Source organism: Hydractinia symbiolongicarpus, chromosome 4, assembly GCF_029227915.1.
Source record: "Hydractinia symbiolongicarpus strain clone_291-10 chromosome 4, HSymV2.1, whole genome shotgun sequence".
NCBI lineage: Eukaryota > Metazoa > Cnidaria > Hydrozoa > Anthoathecata > Hydractiniidae > Hydractinia > Hydractinia symbiolongicarpus.
Genome location: NC_079878.1, coordinates 12,534,466 through 12,559,946, shown reverse-complemented (window position 1 = coordinate 12,559,946; position 25,481 = coordinate 12,534,466). Strand labels below are relative to the sequence as shown.

At 33.0% G+C, this 25,481-nt stretch overlaps 1 protein-coding gene across 10 annotated transcripts in view; it reads right to left on the bottom strand.

Moving 5' to 3' along the window:
• Nucleotides 1-1,324: 1,324 nt before the first annotated feature.
• The window catches only part of LOC130641336 (uncharacterized), a 77,404-nt gene continuing 53,247 nt past the window's right edge, over nucleotides 1,325-25,481 (bottom strand). For 4 of the 10 annotated variants that reach the window (XM_057448094.1, XM_057448101.1, XM_057448100.1 and 1 more), the window contains 14 exons: nucleotides 22,739-22,777; nucleotides 21,147-21,188; nucleotides 20,762-20,803; nucleotides 19,888-19,926; nucleotides 18,298-18,339; nucleotides 17,913-17,954; nucleotides 17,038-17,076; nucleotides 15,447-15,488; nucleotides 15,079-15,120; nucleotides 14,204-14,242; nucleotides 7,314-7,349; nucleotides 7,174-7,212; nucleotides 3,152-3,172; nucleotides 1,325-1,955 (listed from right to left, as the gene is read on the bottom strand). In XM_057448094.1, coding sequence (XP_057304077.1) covers nucleotides 1,888-1,955; nucleotides 3,152-3,172; nucleotides 7,174-7,212; nucleotides 7,314-7,349; nucleotides 14,204-14,242; nucleotides 15,079-15,120; nucleotides 15,447-15,488; nucleotides 17,038-17,076; nucleotides 17,913-17,954; nucleotides 18,298-18,339; nucleotides 19,888-19,926; nucleotides 20,762-20,803; nucleotides 21,147-21,188; nucleotides 22,739-22,777 — 572 coding nt within the window. In that variant the 3' untranslated portion in view covers nucleotides 1,325-1,887. Of the gene's footprint in view, nucleotides 1,956-3,151; nucleotides 3,173-7,173; nucleotides 7,213-7,313; nucleotides 7,350-7,882; nucleotides 7,944-14,203; nucleotides 14,243-15,078; nucleotides 15,121-15,446; nucleotides 15,489-17,037; nucleotides 17,077-17,912; nucleotides 17,955-18,297; nucleotides 18,340-19,887; nucleotides 19,927-20,761; nucleotides 20,804-21,146; nucleotides 21,189-22,738; nucleotides 22,778-25,481 lie in introns of all 10 variants that reach the window. The other 6 variants (XR_008982449.1, XM_057448097.1, XM_057448096.1 and 3 more) reach the window with 6 other exon arrangements.

Here is a 25,481-nt window from a genome sequence, read left to right as displayed (position 1 = left end):
CTATCTAATGATTCGATTGAAGGATGACAGCAAAAATAATTTTCCATGGTGACCATAGGCACCAAAATGTAATTTAGTTAGTTAGCTACATCAAATCAAGGAAAAAAACGTAAATATAACTTTGAAATCATCCATACCTTCGCAACTCACTTTTCTTTTGCTGTATGAAAAGAATACCACAAACATGCCAATTCAAGCTGATAATTTGGTACTTTAAAATCTTCCTTTTAATGAAGCCATAAATATAACACGTTTTTGCGCATTATAAACGTTCAAATTAACATAATGTGCCTTCAAAAGCTTTCCAAGTGCAAATATTAAGAGAAATAGCATGCCAGCCAAGCCAATTATTATCAGGACTTGGTATAAACAATGTATTTGTGTTAGGTCTGTAAAATACACGATAATTCAATTCAGCCGATAGCCGTTTTCTGATTGCTTGAGTGTATTTCCCAGTCTTTCGCTTCCGGCAAACGGAAAATCGGGAAAGAAAGGGGGGGGGGTACGAAAGACGGGGGGTAGGGGGGGTACAAAGCCTATTTACTGGCATTTTTAGCTAACATTTATAAGAGCTGCTTGGTCCAAACTTATTTGTTCTATTAGACAAAAAAATAACCTACCTTTTCGTGAAAAAATATCAGTCATATCTCCTTAAGCAGATTTTATATGATTTTTTTTCTATCGAAATTTTGAGAATCTCAATAACTCTCTTGGTATACTTCGCGTAGCAAACGTGCTCCACAATTTCGCTTCGCTCGTAAAGCTCAATTGTTTCGCAATCATTTGCAACCCTCTCTGTCTATATGGTAGCGACGTCACAACTTTGACGTCAACATCGCCATAGGCGAAATGGAGAGGGCTGTGAACAATGGCTTTTCGCCGTAAATAAATTACAATGTGATTTTTTAACGCGCTCCGTCTGCAACACCTGGATTGTCGACATTATTCGCTTGGCTAACATTTTTCGTCAAATTTACACTTAGTCACGCGACTTATCTGACAAACCCTGGATCCGCGCCTGATGACTATGCCAAACCTACAATCTTGGGCGACGTTTTTGGTTATAAAATATGGTGTAGGTAGGACCAGCTCATACACGTTGTTAACATTTCTGAAAGTACTGAGAGAAAAAGATATTTTTATTTTCCCATTTTTTGCTAAAATTGACCCAGTCCCAAGTCATTTAACGTACAAAACGCCTCAGATTATTCTGGGGCCTGTTAACAATACAGTTGATAACTCCAGCATTCATTTTATCAAATCACTTTCTCGAGTCTCTTGAACTTTCGTTAATACTTCATTGAGAAAGACATAAACAGAAAAATAACTGATACAAATATAATCTGATTTCTAACATATATACATTGTGCTTTTAAACAATTTTAGCAGAGCTACATATCAGTCCAGAACCTTTAGGACTGTGAAATATTTCTGCCAAGTAATTGTAAAAAATGTTTAGTAAAATAAAAAAAATAATAAACCTATGTAAATAAGCAAAATAGAAAGAAAACAAAACACTTCAACACTACTAAACAAAAGTAAGTTCAAATAAAAAAGATATTGTTCTAAATTTTAAACACTTTCTAGACAAAACAGTGATTTTATATATGTCCTTTTTGTTTTTCGACCAATAACAGCCTTGACAAATTGTGCACTTAATAAGGTTCAGCATAATTAACGTAATATATATCTACGATATCTCCGAAATTACATAAGATGTAAACTACATTTATTAAAACGCTTAAAAACGTATTTGTCCGAATCATGCTACTAGACACAAAAAGTTATTAAACAAAACAAAGAAGCACGACATTTCATAGTTTGTTACCACTTGCTATTTTAATATTACGCAGTAAAAAAAGGAGGTAATTCAGCACGTCTTTTATCTCATTTTCTTTTCCGCTTCCCTTCCACCCTCTCATTAGCGCTCAGGCTGTCAAATAGTATAACGCTTTCTAAACGAAGTATAATACAGCTAGTTATTTATATACTAGTTTATACTTCATGCATTTTTAGCACAAAGTGTAGATTATGAACGATTAGTTAGTGCAACACTCCAGTTCTATAAAACATCGCCTAAAAATTTTCTAAAGAGATTCTATTTCGTCGGAATTTTATTTTATACGTCGGTTTTTACAACGGGAAATGTAATTGTTTTGTTATGAATTGGTGTATTGGTATTATTTTGTTTTAATCTGCAACATTTTTTAAAAAATTAGGGTGATAAGAATGCACGAAAAAAACTTCGATATTTCGACTAACAAGAACACCGTCAAGGAATATTAGAGCCAGTATTAAACACTGCAGGACTTCTGAGGCAAGTTATATATATCCTAACATGGGGAGCAATGATTAGTGCATATTATAGTATCAGGATACGAAATTGTAGGAATCCCGCAATCACCCCTTGCCTCTGCATTCCATCACGCCACACGCATATCGATGTTAAAAATTCCCAATTAGAAATATTGTCGTCCCAAAGTTTACAAAATTAAAGATAATCTTTGAAGCTCAAAAATAAACAACTTAGCTTTCGTCTAATTTAGGTAACGCAGTAGTGTTTATCTTATTGGCGTATAGATATTTAAAAATATAAAAAACCAAACAAAAACAATACGGATAATACTAATAATTTGTCAAATTACAGAGTACCACTGTTTATTCAACATGCTGTCGTCGAGTGTTTAAAGTAGCCTCTTTGCAACGGTTGTTGGTTTTCGACTAGTGACTTACACGAAAGTCAAGCTAATGGCGGGGGAAAATTTATGATCACTGAGGACAAAAACAACAAACTTAAATCATCTTAAATATCACACTGGACATCCAAATACAAATGACAGAAAAGTTCCATATATAGCTTTATTACCCAGGTAAAGGGCGGCATGTCATTGGTTACAACTTACGTCATAGCGGGCAATAGCAACCGTGTTTAAAGTTTTAATAATCCATATAACAACGTCATTAACCCTATAATAACTGTCTATGAGAGCAATACCGGAGAATATTGACCGTTATGGTTTTCTCTACGACTGCGAGATATACTAGGGACCTTACACAACTGAAGTATTTTAGTCGATATATTTTCTTTCAAAGATATCATATTCTCATAATTTTTTAAGAAAAAGAAATTTCACAGAGGTAAATTACTCACTTCTTTTTCCGCTATCGCCGCCTAAAACAAAATTAACCTTAGTAGCTAGTAGCATATTTAAAAAAAAGACAGATGTGGCCTCCTTTTACAACCATATATACGCCAATTCTGGAGGCATTTTAGAGTATTACTTAAAGTTTTAATTTGCTAGTAAATATACACATTACACACTCAAAAAGAAATCGTGAATTTAAACCCTAGAAAAACAAAAACAAAACAAGGAAGAGCCAACAAAGCACTCGCTAACTACCTATCAATTTTCTTTAATTTTGGAACCTTAATTAGCAGAAAAAAGTATTTATGTTAAAGTATTCATGTAAAGTATAGGTTAGAGTACGTTTGTTAAGAACTGCACGCAAAAAGATTTTTTAATAGAGAACCTAATGGGTTTTTGTTGACGAGGTAATTGGGGAACCGAGTAAAGGGTGTTTGAAGAAGGTTTGTATAAGTCTGTCGCTTTGAGCCAGCTGAATCACAACTCTATTGGATGTATGTTAGCTAGGTTAATTCAAAATCAAACAAAAATCCCTTTTGGTCCCTATAGCTAGGTAGCCGAAATATTATAATTATTACAGTTGAAATTTGTATATTAGCGAAAAAGCATTCTCGTCCCCAGAGCTGTTTGAGAAAAACCTCAAAAGTAGCCCTGGCCCTGTCTGGTCACGTGATGGATTCTGATTGGCCTATTAAAGGAATTTTATGTTTTCCGTGAAAGATTGTATTTAGCATTTAAAAATGTAAACAAAGATGGCGGTGGGAGAGACGAAGGATCGAAATATGCTCCCTTTGATTATGTCTTGACTGAATTTAGAGCAGATATTAAGGGCTAGCTATAATATAATACAATAGTGTGTGTGTGTGTGTGTGTGTGTGTGTGTGTGTGTCTGTAACAGGCAAAGTGGATGTGTTCATTTTCATTTGATGTCGTCGAAAAAGTTGTCTGAAAACCTAAATTTTCTGACATTACGGCACGACATCATTAATACTACTTTAACATGAATATCCTATATTAAATTAATAAAGCCATTACAGTGCACTTAAAACTTTAGTTGGTAGTGAAGCTTTTTTTTGTAGTAGTTTCCATTTTCTGTTGGTAGTGAAGCTTTCAAACGTAAATATGTGGAAGAGAGAGTGAAAAACTGGATTTTAGAAGTGGAAACGTTGTCGAAAATTGGAGAAGCTTATCCGCATGCTGCTTACGCTGCCTTCGTACATGGATTGCAACATAAGTTTACGTATGTAATGAGAACTATTCCAAACATAAGTGACATGTTCAAGCCGCTAGAAGACACAATTAGGAAAAAATTCATCACCACGATATTGAATGGATATGTTTGCAATGACTGGGAGAGATTATTACTCTCTCTTCCAGTTAAATATGGAGGATTAGCAATATTTGATCCGTCGAAACGTTGCGACACTGAGTACAGCAATTCTAGGCTCGTCAGGAGTAAAATGGTTGAAAAAGTGAAATGTCAAGACGATATTTATGACGAATTAATAGAGGACGTATTGAAGAAGCGAAAAAATGAAATTAAAACATAAAGAGGAAGACTTGTGAAATGACGTTAACATCAATAAAAAAGTCTTTGACTAGTCAACTAAAATTCAGAGCGCTCGAGGCTTCTTTGGAAACTGGTGCTTCGAGTTGGTTGAATGCCTTGCCAATTAGAGAACATGGATTCGTTTTGGATAAACAATCATTTTGGGACAGTTTATTCATACGATACTGCATCCTGCTAAAGCGATTACCATCCAGATGTGTTTGTGGTGTTTCTTTTACAATTAAACACGCCCTATTCTGTCCAAAAGGTTGTCTCATAACATTACGACACAACAAAATCTGAGACTTCACTGCCGAACTACTTCAGGAATGTTTTAAGGACGTGAGAATAGAGCCCGTATTACAGGAAATCTCTGGTGAACAGTTTTCTTCATCAACCATAACTACTGACGAGGCACGAGTAGACGTAGCTGCTAGAGGATTTTAGATCAGAGGGCAAATGGCTTTTTTTGATATAAAGGTTTTTAACCCAACAGCCAAAATGCACCTGAACCGTGATCTGAAAGCATGCTACAAAACCAATTAGTCAACTAAAAAAGATCGTATAATGCGAGACTCAATACTGTTGATCAAGGATCATTCACTCCCCTAATCTTCACGTATTTTGGAGGAGTGTCCCGAGTATTACTACGTTTTACAACAAACTGTCTTGTTCGATTGCTGAAAAGCGAAATAAATCAGTGAGTATCACGAAAAATTGGCTGAGAACTGGATAAATTTTCAATGTGCTAAGATGACAGCTACTTTGTATTCGTAGATCGAGAGGAGTAAAGTCTGAAGTATCGCTAGTTCGCGACACAGACGTAAACATTGTGCCGTTCGAAAGCAGATTGGTTTTTGAATAAGTTGAACTGTTAAATCATTACAAAGTTGCGTGTATACTTTTATGTTATGTTTCTTTGTTATCTTTCCACATATAACGTTTATGTACTTTTGTGTTTTTTGTTGTAGACAGGTTGATGAAAAAGAAAATTATACATGATTAAAACAAAAAAACAAAACAAAAAAAACTTAAAACTTTGAGCTCAAATAACTTGGAAACGAGGTGGTAACGTCAATGATTTTCATCGTTTGGGTAACTAGGGACCACTTAGGACCAATTTGGGTAAGTTTCCCAAACCTGGGTCCCCAAATCCGTTTTGGAATGAATGGGTTGATGACGTCATCAAAAAAATTTTAAACCCTAATATTTCTGCAACCGTTTGTCAAAAGTACATGATCCTATACATTTTCAGGATCAGCGTTTCAAGATCTATACAATGAAGGCAACAGGCATACATATTTCTGAAATAATTTTTTTTTGGTTTTGACAGCCCATTGCTGACTTCTCAGCAAAATATTTAAACCCCAAAATCTGATTAAGCGCTCACCAAAAGCACATGATCATATACATATTTTTGATCAGCAGTTTAAGCTCTACAAAATGGAGGCAACGTGAAACCAACTTTTTTTTGTGTGTGTGGATGGGTTGCTAAGGTCATCAAAATTCAAACAACGCTTCGGCCCTCCCTTTTAACAATATTCACTGTTAGTATTTGACTATTCTTTAGATAGCTAACTTTAAGTGCCACACACATGTGGTCCAATAACTAGCCAGGAGGCTGAAGGGAAATGGTCTCTAGCTAGCAAACGTTACTTTGCTACTAGTGAGCTAGCTGAAAGTTACTGCACGCTATGTAAATATTTATTTATGTTGTAGGGAATTGTTTTTTAGTAAGCCAGGTGGAATTCACAGCTTCGTCTGGAAAGTATATAGCTAGCTATAGCTAACTAAATACTGTCACACTGGCTAAACACTTCTTTTTCCCATAAAAATATAAATTGGTGTTTCCTACTGACGCTCAACGATAGGCTATTCTATTTTCTTTTTCGTGGAATAAGACGCAGTGAAAAAAACGTGTATTTATAAATGTTATTTAACAATATTTCATCCAACTTTATGAGCATAAGCTTTTGCAAGTTTCAAGTACTTCGAGTCCTATTCATGTTGGAAATTCTGAAGCAATCTTGCAAAAGTTTATTCCTGAGAATAAATTTATAATTTATTCTCAGGAATAATTCTTTTATGTAAGAACTAAAAATTAAGGCAGTAAAATATTTGTTTGAAAATAAAAATAGTAGAAAATGTTAAAATTTTCATCGAGGTAATCGAGTCAAGAAAAATACCCAACATATGGTGGGGTATTTGTCATCACGTGACCAGACAGGTTCAGAGCTACTTTCGAAAGCTCTGGGGACAAGAATGGTGAAAAAGGTGATTCAATTAATCTTTAAATATTTATAAGAATATTTTCAAAAGGACAGACAGGGGTTAATACTGTGACTAACTTAACATAACGTAACACACGTTTTTAAAGAAGTGCTACTCGCAGCTACACCTTTGGATTCAGAATGACAGCGAGACACAGTACAGAGATCAATTGAATATAGATTTGTAAAGAAAAATGAAAATACTCACTGGTGGTCTTGGTTCGTTTTGGTGATACAACAGATATAGCTAAACAAGAGAAAAGTGTACGAGGCATTGTTCTGCCTCCTTCTTCATCGAAAGCTCTAGACTATTTTGTAAAATTCAATAAAAAAGGATATTTTACTTACATAATGTGCTATGTACATGTGATGTAACTGAGGTGCCTAAAAAAACAAAGGTCATATTGCATATAAATTTTCTCAATAATATTAAAAACTATATTTAATTTTTTTTAACATTGTGGCTTCTAATACTAATGGTACAATTATTAACACGTGATAATACCTATAATCAGTACATCATTAGGCCTTTAGTAAAAATCACTTGGAGAGGCATGTTTTTAGGACTATTTGAGGACCTAGTTAACTAGAATTGCGCATTCTCTATTTTTTTAAAATAAAATGAAGTAAAATGTACATCTTATATAATAATATGAAGTATATGTGACGGTCATAGTGGCTGTGTTCATTTTCTTTTAAAGCCGCCGAAATTTTCTTTGAAGAAGCCGTCAAAAAAATTGTGTCCATTTTGCTAGCGAATTTACTTTGTTTACATCACGTGATGAAAACGACTCAATTTGACTTGCTGAAATAAATTTAACGGCTAACTTTCAAAAAATGGTGTCCTCTCTCCACCAAAAACAACACACAAAAGAAATATCCCTTTATCTTGAAAAAAGTGGTTCAAAAAAGCATACCTGAAAAGAAAAAAATCCAAGTGATGAAGTAGAAAAGTGAAGTTGGAAGTGAGAAGTGGAGCTAGAAGTAAAATAAAGTTAGAAGAATTCGAATAAAGTAAAGTTAGAAGAATTCGAAATCAAAACAAGAAGCCCTGCGGCATAAAGAATTCCGCCATTAGCAATAATCTAAAAAAGTACTGAACTTTAAAGAGGATTGAGTAATATGGGGGAACAAAATCATTGTATTATCTAAAATTTTAAAATTCAATTTTTGATTGTTGATGTAACTGTAAATTATAGCTAACTTAACTTACACAAACTTCATTTCTCCATAAGAACAATTTTAAAAGTAAAATAATTAACCTGATAAACAATAAAAACAAAATAAGAACAACGGGCTGGAAATTTATCCATTTTCTCTTTTTCTCTGAAAAACAACTTGCAAAATATCTTTAAAGGTAGCAGCAAAATTTTTCTTTACATAATCAGTTACGAAAGGTTATTTTGAGACTACATATTCTTATTATTTCTTTTATAAAACACTTGTCACGATTTTATAGCTATAAAATTCCTCTTTTAATAAAAAACCATGAATAATTAATTTATTAGTTCTGCTGAATATAGCTTTAGTCTACGTGCTTGCAAAATTGTACAGAGGGAAATGACGTCGTAATTATATAACATTAAAGATGGTGCATTATAAGACGATCTTCATTATGCTATACTGCACGAGCTTTAACTTTTGATAGAATATAAATTCTTTTTCGTGTGCAATTTTGTTTCCTATGTATACCGTTCGAGGTCGCCAGTAGCCTGTTTTGTATAGAACTTCTACAATCTTGTTCTGTCATTTCAAATAAACAGGTATTATCCCATGGTATTATCTCGCAAATTGTTTCATGCAGTGCGTGAGATACAGGCTAGAACAAACTAATGTGTTGCTGTTAGCGGGTAAAGCGAGAGTCATATGTTAAATAGCCCAAAACGGTAAAAAAATGCAAGTAAATCAGACTTCAGAATCAGATGCTTATGAAAACATTTCTTCTGGTCCCAGCGACCAGGCGAAAGAGTAGGATCCAATCCTATTAACACGCCATTTACCAGTTGCCAACCAAACAAATTGCTTGGATTTTTAAAGGTTTGAATTTTTGATTTATTTCGACCTGGTTTTGAAATTATTTTAATGTTATTAGTATATCTTTAAACATTTCTAGTGTATAACTGCACGTACACCTTTTTTTGTTGGTCACCCCCTTCTCTAGGAAATATGTTTTCTCGAAAATACATTATCGTGACGCAACTTATCGTAGATCTTTAAAAAATTTTAATTATATTAGAATTAAGGTCTCCCTGAATGTACAAAAAGTAATCTGTTAAAATTAATACTTAACAATACTGTGCTATACTTAACATTCGTAAGAAAGAAAGGAAGACGTTTTAGCATATCAACTTAATAAGTATTATTGTTTGTGGTGTAGCGATATTTCTGAAATGTTTTATTTTACCTGCAACATAACTAAAAATCGTTATGAAATTTAAGATATCTAAGATTTGACCATAAAGTTGGATCCTACAAGTTTTAAAACAAAAAAAAGAAATAGAAGTTGGCAAAAGTAACAAAAAGGTTATGACTACGATCATCGGTTTAGAATTAACAAAATAGACTAAATCCAAAATGTGATTCCATAGCATTAATATTTAGACTAGTCAGGGACCGCCATAGAAACACCAGGTTAAGCCACAAGCAACTGTGTTACCTGGCTTTCAAAGCCTGGAAGAGCAATTAATAAAAAGCGTAAACTGTACCACACATTTAGGTGGGCTGCTTTAGTATAGTATGTTGTAAATTGACTAAGGCGCAGAACATTATGGTGTTTCCAGTGTAATATATTTTTCAAAAAATAACTTTTCACAACTTTAGCTGAAATAAAAACACAGTTTGCAACTCCTTGCTACCATGTCATAGCAAAAACAGTTGACCAGCCTTTTTTTATTTTTTGGAGAATGTTCCCGCTGAAAGTTCGAAAATATTACTCTTATCTAAGTGCTTAGTACAGACAAACAATGTTGTTCATCCATATAGGTATAATACCTTTATCGCAACTTCAGAAGCACAGGAAACAGCCTGTCGTTAACATTGGACTGAGCGCTTAGTACAGGTAAACTGTTTAGGCATAATACTACTATAAGTAAAAACTTATCACATCCTCAATTTAAACAAAACAACAGGAAACAATCTGTTGCTAACAATGGGCTGAGCGTTTAGTGCAGGTAAACGGTGTTGCACAAGTGTATAGGCGTAATACCCTTTTCCAAAAAAACTTTATTGCAACTTCAGTTTAAATAAAAACACGGGAAACAACCTGACGTTACCCGTGTAACAAAAACAATTCTCCACCAATTTTATTTTGTGGTGTAAGTTTTTATGACAGTAGTAAAAGGTGTTGCTACCTACTAACTGCATTTGTCATAAGAAATATTGATTGAGAATTTCGTTGTAGCTAGCCAAACTGCATTTGGCTACTTCTGCTTTCCAGCCAGAGGTAGCTAAAGAGCTACCCCAGCATAAAAATAAATAATAATATACCAAGAATACATAAAGCTAGGTTCCAGCAGGATGCTGCCTTGAAATCTACGTTTGTAGCTAAAATCCTAAAATTGGTTTGTTTTAGATTTATGCATGGCTAGCAAACGTGATATTTTATTTTAGCATGTCAAAACATAGACCCAATGAAGAGAATATCTTAAACGTTGATATAACTGAAATTTAGGCAGTTAAATAACTATACTAACCCACTCTCTTTACTTCAAAACACTTCGCTTTGCAGATTGGTGAACAAGCTGGAGTATAATCAATATGGCGAACTCGGTCCCTCAAAAGAAACGACTCGTACCTTAACGCCTAGGGCTTCGTTTAGTTGAACAAAATTCGCCTCGTTAAAAACATAACTGGAAATGAAAATTTAAGAGAGTATCTAGCATAGCAAATTAAATAATATTAAAACACCAGTCTATAACAATATTTGTGATTAAATTCGTAACGCAGTCTTTATTCTTTCCCAACTTTGCGAATACTAAGATGGGTACGAAAGAGCGAGGACGCGGGGCCAGGTCGGACTTTAAAAGTCGTGACGTTACGGCAATCGGTTAAAAAATCGGTCGAAGAAGAAGAAGAAGAAGAAGAAGAAGAAGAAAAAGACCGCCCGTTTTAATAAGATCTCGGATGTAATCCGAAATCTTAATAAAGTATTGTTCATTGGATAATAAAACAATTTGTTGCACTGTTAGGATTCTTATTGGCTTAAAACTTATTTTAGCCTCCTCAGAAAGAAATCTGTCAAAACGAGGATTCAGGCTTTAGCCTGGCTAAGTTTCGTGCGTCCAGCCTAGCTGCGCTGTCTCTATCTATCTCTCTATCTCCTCAGGCGATTTTAAAGATCCCGCCTTCGCTGGCGGAAATCAAATAGTAAGAACTTTGATATTTTTAGACGTTCGGTTTTTATGTCCCTGGAGCAAGCATTTGTTGCATAATTAATGTATCCCCTGGCGCGTAACTAATGTATTTGTCCTAAAATTTAAAATGCTACATAAAGCTATTAGCTGACTAACAAACGGAAAACTCTGGTTTGTTGAACTCACTACTACCTACAAAATCTTTCAAAGACTTGAACTTTTGCAGGATAGTGTGATGTATTTTTATGCCCATAGAGTATAATTCCTTTCACTTTTCTGTAAAATTCACAAGGGAACTACGTGCAATATGATAAGTGGAATAAAATTTTTCAAAATTTAAAGCATGTGTGTTCAGTTATTTTTTATTATTTTGTTTCTGACATCCTGTTGAACTTTTGTTAGCCTACATGTAAAATGTCAAGTTATTTTTACAGGGGGTTGTAGACATTTCATTATTGACTTTATTTTATGAGAGGATGGTATGGTTGTTCGTTTTTTTGTTTGTGTTGCAAACTTCTGTTTTTTTCAAGCTTTTGTAAACTTTTGTGGGAAAAATATCACATGCAATATACTAAAAGAACAAATTTTTGTGAAATTGGACTGCACTGAAGGCTGTTGTGTAAGCTAATGGCTTTTTTATATTTCGTATTATAAACCTTTTTTGGGGGAGAACTTAACTGTATGTGATGTCATTTTTGCTGGAAGAAAATTCAATGGTTTCATGTTTTTGTAAGTATTTCAAAATTGTAGCAGCAATAACTGTGTTTGGAGATGATGAAAAAAATTACTACTGTTCTGACTAAAAATTTTTTTAATATTCTATGAAATGCATGATTTTTTTATGATTTGATGTGTTACCCTTTTGTGGAAGATTTATGGCCAATGAAAATATAGAACATGCTAAATGAACTGATTTTCGTTGATTTGAATATGCTCCTCAAAAACCAATCTGTTTTTCTTTTAGGGTAAACTTTTGTAAGGACATACCGTATATATTCCAAAAATAATATCTTTGTTCATTCACAATTTACTCCTTATTCTTTTTTGACATTTACGTTTAAAATGGTTGATAAAGGTCACTACAGATCATCATACAAGAAAACTTTTTTGTGTTCTTAACCGTTAATTTTACATTTTTGGGGGAACAGGATATGCAACCGAATAAATGAATTTCCAGATGCAAATTTGATGTTTTTTTGACACTTCTGATTGAAATAATAAAGGTTTTCAACATAATCAAACGTAATCACTTTATAAGATGTAAATATTTGAGATGTGTTATTTCTGACTTTATTATAATTGTTGGTGTTGTACATGATTCTATACATTATTAGCCATATATTATATTATTAGGTTTTTATTTCAAGCTCTACACATCGGAAGCAACGCGTCAACAAATTTTACTAAAAATAATATTGTGTATTAACGGGTCCTGGCAGACGTCATTAAAATACAAGTTACGGTTCTCTTTTCCAATGTACTCCTGCCTAAGAACATTTTACAGTGAAAATTTCTAAATAATTTTTTTTCGTACTTTAGAGGACTTTACTGACGTCAGCAAAATTTTAAACACTTATAACTGGGACATGGCATTGCACACCAGATGTATCCCTAAAGAATAGTAACCTAGTATATAAAAGACTAAAAATGTTATTATACTCCTGAAACAGTATGATTAAGTGTCCAATGGGACTATTTGGTAAAAATCAAAAATGCTATACCTTTACACAAAAAGAATTTTTGATTTAAAAGTTGTCAGTGGGTGTTATTTTAATCAGTTTAATGGAAATGGTTTTTATTAACTATACTTCTAAGTTGCAGAATTTCAGCAAGTTTAAAGGAGCCTAAAAATAACAGATTTCGACCTAATAACGAAGAAAAAGGTACGAAAAAGAGTTTTTAACAGGAAATTGTTCATTATAGTGTGAATATGAACTGGGTTAAATTTTTTTATATTTGACAGCTTTAGTTTTCGAGATGTTAAGGTCAAAGTACTCGTACGGTCGCCGCCATAACAGTGTTGATTTAGACACTGTTTGGTAAAATACTAACTTGTATGACGTAATTTCGCGGTAATGTGAAAAATGCATTCTGAATGAACAAAGCAAGAGAATGCTAATGCTAAACTGTGCCTGCTCCGAATGTGATTTCATTTACCATGTTTTAAAATAAATATTTTCACAGAATAAAATAATGTTTCACCGTTATAAATATAGTTTTAGAGTTCGGACATAATACATAATACATATTCTTGTGTTATTGTTGTAATCAAAACATCTTGACCACAGGTGCTTTATTTAATTTACAAGATTTCAAAACAAGATTTCAAATGATTATGAGCAATAAAGTGTACTGATGTGATTTTGTGAAGGCAAAGCTTTTTTTGTTTCTATAAGCTTTTCATTTTTTACCTACTTTTGCATGTTGTTAAACTGTACAAAAATTTTCACGATGTTTTCCTACTGGAATTTTGCTTGCCTTTTTCATCATTTGAACCTCGCGATAAATTTTAATCACTCTGGGAAAGGCAAAAAGTGATAAAATTTTCACAAATCCTGTTGAGCTATGTACTTGGTGTGACGTCACAAAGAAAAAAATATGAGAAACCAAGTTGGCTTTTGTTTAATAATTAGTGGCGACCGTTAAGGTCATTTTCATTTTTCAGGGACAAAATTTGGGCATCAAAAAAAAGGAATATGCCATATTGTTTTAGCGATTTAAAAAATATATATGCATGTAGGTTTTTTTGTTAGCTTTCCTTTGAAGACCCCAAAATATTGCGATAATGTACCCTCACAGCTACCCCTTTGGACTTAGAATGATAGCCAGACAGACTACAGCGATCAATGGAAAACAGATTTGTAAAGAAAAATTCAAAATACTCACTGGTGGTCTTGGTTCGCTTTGGTGATACAACAGATATAGCTAAACAAGAGAAAAGTGGATGAGACACTTGTTCTGCCTCCTTCACCAAAATTTCTTATTCATTTTATAAAATTCAATATGGTTACTATTTGACTTGCAACATATTACATTACGCTTTAAGGTAAGACTTTAAGAGACGTAAATCTGCACAGCCATGTTCCTTTAAGTGGATGTGTATTTGTTTCTTACATGCCATACTGCTTCACATGTCCTAGTGCTTTACGTCCCCTAGTCTCCCAGTACTTCTATCTGGTTGGTATTTCATCTTTCTTTTTGTTCAATTAAAGAATAAAACTTTTCAAATCGTGTCTGACGACAAATTTGACGACAAAAAAGCTTCCAAATTTACTGTTTACACTATCAGAATTTGTTGAATCAGATAAATCTGTCAGACAAAATCTGATAATGTAAATACTGCTTAACGTGTTTACTGCCATTTAAATAACTTCAGAAATATGAAGTAAATCCTTTAAGAAAGAATTATCACTAGTCGAAAAACTTCAAAAATCAACAAAAAAAACTTATACTGCAGACTTAAAATCTTCGCAAGAAATTCCCTCCCAAAATCATAAAAGGCTTTTGTATTTAAAAGAATTTTTAACATGAAATTCCTTCTTTCCATAAAAAGACTTTCCATAAAAATACATGTTAAAAAGCATGTAGGCACGTAGAGTACTAAAGCACACAAGACACGTAAAGCGCCAAGTATCATATCTATAACTACGCATGTTGCACAAACGTAATACATACCATAGGCATGTTCTGGCCTCTGTTAGAAACGCCTGTAGATACATTTATTTGCCAAAATTGACTTAAAATAGAACAATGGTTCTCACCTGATTTAGTTGCAACTGTTTTAGGTGATGTAGGCAAGATGTCTAAACGAAACAGATAATAATTCCTGATTATTACAAGTTTAAGTGATGTACACTTTAGAATTAGCATTCGCACCACTGTAAGAAAGATTTTTCTTAATTATTAGAATTGGACAGAAATTGTTTAAACAACCATTGCATATTAATGCTTTCGTTTTAAGCAGTATTAAATTGCTGTTTTAATAGCATGTTTACTGCTTAGAGTACTAAGGCACACAAGACAAAACACAAGACAAGTTACTAAAGCATGTAAACAACATAGGCATGCAAGGGAAAATAATTTAGCAGACTTCCTAAATCTCACGTGAAAATCTAACAATGTTACTGACCTGATTTAGTTTCCACCGTCTTAGGCGATATAAGTGAGACACCTTCATAAAAAAGGAGGATATTTCATGATTATCGTTAGGCAAAGTGTGCATCCTTTTCATACGGAAATCTTAGCTACCAGGATCACACATATAGACAAAGAGATTATTGGATGTAACAGTTTAAACTGCCAAAATGAACCTCATGTAAGGATGCTTTTTAGGCTAAATTTTGATTAGGATAAATGCCAGGGATTTTCAAGTTTTTTTTATCAGCCCCTAAATTCTTTAACACAATGAAACGTATGGCATCTACGTGCGATATTTCGATATGGCTGGGACCTGGCATTGTACACCAGATGCATCCTCGTCCCCAGGGTTTGTTGCCAAAGGGCCGCTAGCGCTTACTTGATGGCTAAACAAGACCCTGGTACAGGCTGCTTTTCACAATCCATATATTGGGTTACTATAAATAATTAATGAGTTCATCTCTCTATTACAGTTTTTGCGGCCAGTAAAAGCAATTAGATCGAGTTCTTCACACATGGCTGGGACGATGTTTTTTGTTTGTTTATATTTTTAAACACTTGACTTTAGAAAATGTTATTTCAAACAAAGTTATTATTTGTTACCCTGGAACTATATTCTATCAATTATAAACAAACACTATTACTTAAATGTGTTATATATTGTATAGCAATAGCCTTTTAATATATGTAGCACCCAAATTAGTCATTTTGTTACGACTCCCCACGTCTCGTAACCCATCATAACAAATCCAGTACTACTTTTTACATAATATTTTAAATTTTATGACCTTGTCTATTCATTTCCATATTCATTCCATACGAAAGGAAAACTAGTGCTCTAATATGAGAAAAAGATATATCAGGGCCATATATTTAGCACACAAAATGACATTTTTGGTACATTTGTGTAAGTTCAGAGGCAGGAAACAAATTCAAGATATAGATCATACACTAAAAAAAAAAAGTTTCGAAACATGACATTTTTCTACCTATGACTGGGGTGGCTAAATTTTGTCTTTGCTTGCTAAGCAGTCACATCAGTTATTTATATTTGAAAACACATTTAGCTGGTCTGACTAATACTATAATTGTGGAAGACCACTTTTTTAAGTAGAAAAATGAATAAAAAATAAGATATTTTTGTTTAGCAATGGCTTATTATGCCTGCCTATGTACAAATTTGCGAGATTTTCTAACTAGCTATACATTATTTTCTCATCCAGCTAAACTGCCATAGTGATGTTTTATACTGAACTTAAAGAACAACCTACAATAGAAATCTACCAAAATAACATCTTTCATAAAAATACTTACTGTTTAGCTCACCTTTTTTAGTCACTCTACTTGGGCATTTTTCATAATCTTTTGTTTTTGTAACAAAATCCTGTTTTAGCGATTTGGAGAACGTTCTTATTTAAAAAATATATATGCATGTAGGTTTCTTTGTTAGCTTTCCTTTGAAGACCCCAAAATATTGCGATAATGTACCCTCACAGCTACCCCTTTGGACTTAGAATGATAGCCAGACAGACTACAGCGATCAATGGAAAACAGATTTGTAAAGAAAAATTCAAAATACTCACTGGTGGTCTTCGTTCGCTTTGGTGATACAACAGATATAGCTAAACAAGAAAAAAGTGGATAAGACACTTGTTCTGCCTCCTTCACCAAAATTTCTTATTCATTTTATAAAATTCAATATGGTTACTATTTGACTTGCAACATATTACATTACGCTTTAAGGTAAGACTTTAAGAGACGTAAATCTGCACAGCCATGTTCCTTTAAGTGGATGTGTATTTGTTTCTTACATGCCATACTGCTTCACATGTCCTAGTGCTTTACGTCCCCTAGTCTCCTAGTACTTCTATCTGGTTGGTATTTCATCTTTCTTTTTGTTCAATTAAAGAATAAAACTTTTCAAATCGTGTCTGACGACAAATTTGACGACAAAAAAGCTTCCAAATTTACTGTTTACACTATCAGAATTTGTTGAATCAGATAAATCTGTCAGACAAAATCTGATAATTTAAACACTGCTTAACGTGTTTACTGCCATTTAAATAACTTCAGAAATAAGAAGTAAATCCTTTAAGAAAGAATTATCACTAGTCGAAAAACTTCAAAAATCAACAAAAAAAACTTATACTGCAGACTTAAAATCTTCGCAAGAAATTCCCTCCCAAAATCATAAAAGGCTTTTGTATTTAAAAGAATTTTTAACATGAAATTCCTTCTTTCCATAAAAAGACTTTCCATAAAAATACATGTTAAAAAGCATGTAGGCACGTAGAGTACTAAAGCACACAAGACACGTAAAGCGCCAAGTATCATATCTATAACTACGCATGTTGCACAAACGTAATACATACCATAGGCATGTTCTGGCCTCTGTTAGAAACGCCTGTAGATACATTCATTTACCAAAATTGACTTAAAATAGAACAATGGTTCTCACCTGACTTAGTTGCAACTGTTTTAGGTGATGTAGGCAAGATGTCTAAACGAAACAGATAATAATTCCTGATTATTACAAGTTTAAGTGATGTACACTTTAGAATTAGCATTCGCACCACTGTAAGAAAGATTTTTCTTAATTATTAGAATTGGACAGAAATTGTTTAAACAACCATTGCATATTAATGCTTTCGTTTTAAGCAGTATTAAATTGCTGTTTTAATAGCATGTTTACTGCTTAGAGTACTAAGGCACACATGGCACGTAGGCACACAAGACAAAACACAAGACAAGTTACTAAAGCATGTAAACAACATAGGCATGCAAGGGAAAATAATTTAGCAGACTCCCTAAATCTCACGTGAAAATCAAACAATGTTACCGACCTGATTTAGTTTCCACCGTCTTAGGCGATATAAGTGAGACACCTTCATAAAAAAGGAGGATATTTCATGATTATCGTTAGGCAAAGTGTGCATCCTTTTCATACGGAAATCTTAGCTACCAGGATCACACATATAGCAAAGAGATTATTGGATGTAACAGTTTAAACTGCCAAAATGAACCTCATGTAAGGATGCTTTTTAGGCTAAATTTTGATTAGGATAAATGCCAGGGATTTTCAAGTTTTTTTTATCAGCCCCTAAATTCTTTAACACAATGAAACGTATGGCATCTACGTGCGATATTTCGATATGGCTGGGACCTGGCATTGTACACCAGATGCATCCTCGTCCCCAGGGTTTGTTGCCAAAGGGCCGCTAGCGCTTACTTGATGGCTAAACAAGACCCTGGTACAGGCTGCTTTTCACAATCCATATATTGGGTTACTATAAATAATTAATGAGTTCATCTCTCTATTACAGTTTTTGCGGCCAGTAAAAGCAATTAGATCGAGTTCTTCACACATGGCTGGGACGATGTTTTTTGTTTGTTTATATTTTTTAACACTTGACTTTAGAAAATGTTATTTCAAACAAAGTTATTATTTGTTACCCTGGAACTATATTCTATCAATTATAAACAAACACTATTACTTAAATGTGTTATATATTGTATAGCAATAGCCTTTTAATATATGTAGCACCCAAATTAGTCATTTTGTTACGACTCCCCACGTCTCGTAACCCATCATAACAAATCCAGTACTACTTTTTACATAATATTTTAAATTTTATGACTTGTCTATTCATTTCCATATTCATTCCATACGAAAGGAAAACTAGTGCTCTAATATGAGAAAAAGATATATCAGGGCCATATATTTAGCACACAAAATGACATTTTTGGTACATTTGTGTAAGTTCAGAGGCAGGAAACAAATTCAAGATATAGATCATACACTAAAAAAAAAAAAGTTTCGAAACATGACATTTTTCTACCTACGACTGGGGTGGCTAAATTTTGTCTTTGCTTGCTAAGCAGTCACATCAGTTATTTATATTTGAAAACACATTTAGCTGGTCTGACTAATACTATAATTGTGGAAGACCACTTTTTTAAGTAGAAAAATGAATAAAAAATAAGATATTTTTGTTTAGCAATGGCTTATTATGCCTGCCTATGTACAAATTTGCGAGATTTTCTAACTAGCTATACATTATTTTCTCATCCAGCTAAACTGCCATAGTGATGTTTTATACTGAACTTAAAGAACAACCTACAATAGAAATCTACCAAAATAACATCTTTCATAAAAATACTTACTGTTTAGCTCACCTTTTTTAGTCACTCTACTTGGGCATTTTTCATAATCTTTTGTTTTTGTAACAAAATCCTGTTTTAGCGATTTGGAGAACGTTCTTATTTAAAAAATATATATGCATGTAGGTTTCTTTGTTAGCTTTCCTTTGAAGACCCCAAAATATTGCGATAATGTACCCTCACAGCTACCCCTTTGGACTTAGAATGATAGCCAGACAGACTACAGCGATCAATGGAAAACAGATTTGTAAAGAAAAATTCAAAATACTCACTGGTGGTCTTCGTTCGCTTTGGTGATACAACAGATATAGCTAAACAAGAAAAAAGTGGATAAGACACTTGTTCTGCCTCCTTCACCAAAATTTCTTATTCATTTTATAAAATTCAATATGGTTACTATTTGACTTGCAACATATTACATTACGCTTTAAGGTAAGACTTTAAGAGACGTAAATCTGCACAGCCATGTTCCTTTAAGTGGATGTGTATTTGTTTCTTACATGCCATACTGCTTCACATGTCCTAGTGCTTTACGTCCCCTAGTCTCCCAGTACTTCTATCTGGTTGGTATTTCATCTTTCTTTTTGTTCAATTAAAGAATAAAACTTTTCAAATCGTGTCTGACGACAAATTTGACGACAAAAAAGCTTCCAAATTTACTGTTTACACTATCAGAATTTGTTGAATCAGATAAATCTGTCAGACAAAATCTGATAATGTAAATACTGCTTAACGTGTTTACTGCCATTTAAATAACTTCAGAAATAAGAAGTAAATCCTTTAAGAAAGAATTATCACTAGTCGAAAAACTTCAAAAATCAACAAAAAAACTTATACTGCAGACTTAAAATCTTCGCAAGAAATTCCCTCCCAAAATCATAAAAGGCTTTTGTATTTAAAAGAATTTTTAACATGAAATTCCTTCTTTCCATAAAAAGACTTTCCATAAAAATACATGTTAAAAAGCATGTAGGCACGTAGAGTACTAAAGCACACAAGACACGTAAAGCGCCAAGTATCATATCTATAACTACGCATGTTGCACAAACGTAATACATACCATAGGCATGTTCTGGCCTCTGTTAGAAACGCCTGTAGATACATTTATTTGCCAAAATTGACTTAAAATAGAACAATGGTTCTCACCTGATTTAGTTGCAACTGTTTTAGGTGATGTAGGCAAGATGTCTAAACGAAACAGATAATAATTCCTGATTATTACAAGTTTAAGTTATGTACACTTTAGAATTAGCATTCGCACCACTGTAAGAAAGATTTTTCCTAATTATTAGAATTGGACAGAAATTGTTTAAACAACCATTGCATATTAATGCTTTCGTTTTAAGCAGTATTAAATTGCTGTTTTAATAGCATGTTTACTGCTTAGAGTACTAAGGCACACATGGCACGTAGGCACACAAGACAAAACACAAGACAAGTTACTAAAGCATGTAAACAACATAGGCATGCAAGGGAAAATAATTTAGCAGACTCCCTAAATCTCACGTGAAAATCAAACAATGTTACTGACCTGATTTACTTTCCACCGTCTTGGGCGATGTAAGTGAGACACCTTCATAAAAAAGGAGGATATTTCATGATTATCGTTAGGCAAAATGTGCATCCTTTTCATACGGAAATCTTAGCTACCAGGATCACACATATAGACAAAGAGATTATTGGATGTAACAGTTTAAACTGCCAAAATGACCCTCATGTAAGGATGCTTTTTAGGCTAAATTTTGATTAGGATAAATGCCAGGGATTTTCAAGTTTTTTTTATCAGCCCCTAAATTCTTTAACACAATGAAACGTATGGCATCTACGTGCGATATTTCGATATGGCTGGGACCTGGCATTGTACACCAGATGCATCCTCGTCCCCAGGGTTTGTTGCCAAAGGGCCGCTAGCGCTTACTTGATGGCTAAACAAGACCCTGGTACAGGCTGCTTTTCACAATCCATATATTGGGTTACTATAAATAATTAATGAGTTCATCTCTCTATTACAGTTTTTGCGGCCAGTAAAAGCAATTAGATCGAGTTCTTCACACATGGCTGGGACGATGTTTTTTGTTTGTTTATGTTTTTTAACACTTGACTTTAGAAAATGTTATTTCAAACAAAGTTATTATTTGTTACCCTGGAACTATATTCTATCAATTATAAACAAACACTATTACTTAAATGTGTTATATATTGTATAGCAATAGCCTTTTAATATATGTAGCACCCAAATTAGTCATTTTGTTACGACTCCCCACGTCTCGTAACCCATCATAACAAATCCAGTACTACTTTTTACATAATATTTTAAATTTTATGACCTTGTCTATTCATTTCCATATTCATTCCATACGAAAGGAAAACTAGTGCTCTAATATGAGAAAAAGATATATCAGGGCCATATATTTAGCACACAAAATGACATTTTTGGTACATTTGTGTAAGTTCAGAGGCAGGAAACAAATTCAAGATATAGATCATACACTAAAAAAAAAAAAGTTTCGAAACATGACATTTTTCTACCTATGACTGGGGTGGCTAAATTTTGTCTTTGCTTGCTAAGCAGTCACATCAGTTATTTATATTTGAAAACACATTTAGCTGGTCTGACTAATACTATAATTGTGGAAGACCACTTTTTTAAGTAGAAAAATGAATAAAAAATAAGATATTTTTGTTTAGCAATGGCTTATTATGCCTGCCTATGTACAAATTTGCGAGATTTTCTAACTAGCTATACATTATTTTCTCATCCAGCTAAACTGCCATAGTGATGTTTTATACTGAACTTAAAGAACAACCTACAATAGAAATCTACCAAAATAACATCTTTCATAAAAATACTTACTGTTTAGCTCACCTTTTTTAGTCACTCTACTTGGACATTTTTCATAATCTTTTGTTTTTGTAACAAAATCCTGTTTTAGCGATTTGGAGAACGTTCTTATTTAAAAAATATATATGCATGTAGGTTTCTTTGTTAGCTTTCCTTTGAAGACCCCAAAATATTGCGATAATGTACCCTCACAGCTACCCCTTTGGACTTAGAATGATAGCCAGCCAGACTACAGCGATCAATTGAAAACAGATTTGTAAAGAAAAATTCAAAATACTCACTGGTGGTCTTGGTTCGCTTTGGTGATACAACAGATATAGCTAAACAAGAGAAAAGTGGATGAGACACTTGTTCTGCCTCCTTCACCAACATTTCTTATTCATTTTATAAAATTCAATATGGTTACTATTTGACTTGCAACATATTACATCACGCTTTAAGGTAAGACTTTAAGAGACGTAAATCTGCACAGCCATGTTCCTTTAAGTGGATGTGTATTTGTTTCTTACATGCCATACTGCTTCACATGTCCTAGTGCTTTACGTCCCCTAGTCTCCCAGTACTTCTATCTGGTTGGTATTTCATCTTTCTTTTTGTTCAATTAAAGAATAAAACTTTTCAAATCGTGTCTGACGACAAATTTGACGACAAAAAAGCATCCAAATTTACTGTTTACACTATCAGAATTTGTTGAATCAGATAAATCTGTCAGACAAAATCTGATAATGCAAATACTGCTTAACGTGTTTACTGCCATTTAAATAACTTCTGAAATAAGAAGTAAATCCTTTAAGAAAGAATTATCACTAGTCGAAAAACTTCAAAAATCAACAAAAAAAACTTATACTGTAGATTTAAAATCTTTAACATATTACAGATCCTCAACAATATAAATTTTATTAATTTTCTTTTTATTTATTTATTAGCCTGGGGACCCGGCGTTGCATGTTGGGTATGCCAGAAGTATAAGTGTTACCCAGCAATTAAAAAGCCTGTGGCGCAGTTAATAAGAACCGTAAACATGTGCCTTACATTCACGTGGAGCACTCTAGTCAGGTATACATACGTCGGTGAAAGTTTAAAAATGAATGTTACTCCGGGCAGCGCACTTAGTACAGGTAAACAATATCGCACATTCATATAGGTACAATACCTTTTTCCAGAAAAAAAACTTTATCGCAACTTCAGTTTAACAGAAACACAGGAAACAGCCCATCGTTAATACTGGACTGAGCGCTTAGTACAGGTAAGTCGTGTTGCACATGTGTTTATGCTTAATACCGTTTTCAAAAAAAATTTATTGCAGTTTTTTTATAAAAACACAGATTGCAATCCGTTGTTATACCGTGACACATCCATATAGGTGTAATAGCTTTTTCTGAAAAAAACGTTATTGCAACTTCAATTAAGGCAAGAGTATAGGAAAAAAATTTAAAATTTTTAAGGAAAACATTTTTTACAGTGATTGGATAGGAAAAATATTAAAAAAATGTATTTAAGTATTTTTTCAAAAATAAAAAAATTGTCATAAATCAGTTTTTTACTACTAAATTTTTACTCATAAAGATTAAAATGATAGCGGCCTCCAAGAGAAAAACGATTTTTGTATGTAGTTGAAAGATTCTTTTGAAGTTTTTCTACAAAATTTCAGGTTTTTTGTGATTTGTGTTTCTACAATTTGTTTTTGTTTTACCCGTACTCAACTGTGTGTGATTGCGAATGTGAGAAAACACGTGCGGCATAAAAAGATGTTAAAAAAATCTGTTAGCTAATAGTTGTTACCATAGTGACCAATTATTTATGCAGAAGTATAAGAAATCTGTAAAAAACTTTAAACCTCTTTTTCACAACCTTTATTTTTTGAGAGAGTACTTTGTACATTCAAAACCTCTTTTACAAAACCAAAACCAAAGGCTCTAGGGCAGAGAGCACCTCTAGGGCGGAGAGTACCTCTAGCGTGGAGAGAAATGTTTGATCTAAAAACGATTTTTCTTTATTTCGTGAGTTTGAGTAGAAGGCGAGTTTTGATGAGTTTTCTGACGATCAGAGGTTAAAAAATTGTGGAAAAAATGTAATACTAAATATCTCCAAAAGTAAAAAATGTTAAAAAAAAATTAAAAATCGTTTTTAGATTAATGTTTTATGATCCCAAAAAAGCAAAAAGCAAACATAAGAAGCTAGTAGTTTTGTAAATGGGATCTCATTTGTAGGAGAGGGGTCGTTTTTTATTTGTGTATATTAAACTTTCAAACTTTAATTTTTCTTAATAATTTTGATACCATTATATAGGAAATCATACAAGCTTTTTAAAAATATACACATTGATGTATCAAAATAAAGTTTTGGTGAATTAATAGCATTGTAAAATATCACACCTTTTTTGTATACTCATGCTAACACTGGACTGAGCGCTAAGTACAGGTAAACAGTGTCACAGATGAGTATAGGCATAATACAATTTTTAAAAAATTTTATCGCGTCTTTGGTTAAAAAAATTTAAATAAACTGCCTGGCGCTATCCTGTTCAGATAAAAAAATACTGAGCAATTTGATTTTGCAGCGTAAGTTTTCATAACAGTAATAAGAGTGACAGCTACCTCACCACATTTATTTAGCATAAGAAATAAGAATTGTGTTGGAGCCAAACAGTGCATTTGGCTACTTTCGCTTTTTATTCAGAGATAGATAAGGAGATAGACACAACTTCAACATAAAAATAAATAATATTGGCAATAATAAGATTTTTGATTAAACAATCCCCTTGTTTGAAAAAATTGTGGAAAGATCAAAGGGACATCGGTAGCCATTTTGCGTGACAAACAGACAGATATGAGTATTATAACATAGATTTTTTTCAAGGTTGTCTAGTGAGAGATTTTCCTTAACAGTATTTTTTTAAATTTTTTTGCTGATAGTTATTAGTTTTAATTGTATTTTATGTATTATGAAGCACAAATAGCTATTGTAAATAATGGAAGAGGCAAATAAATCATTAATATTATTATTATTTTTATTGTTAAGATT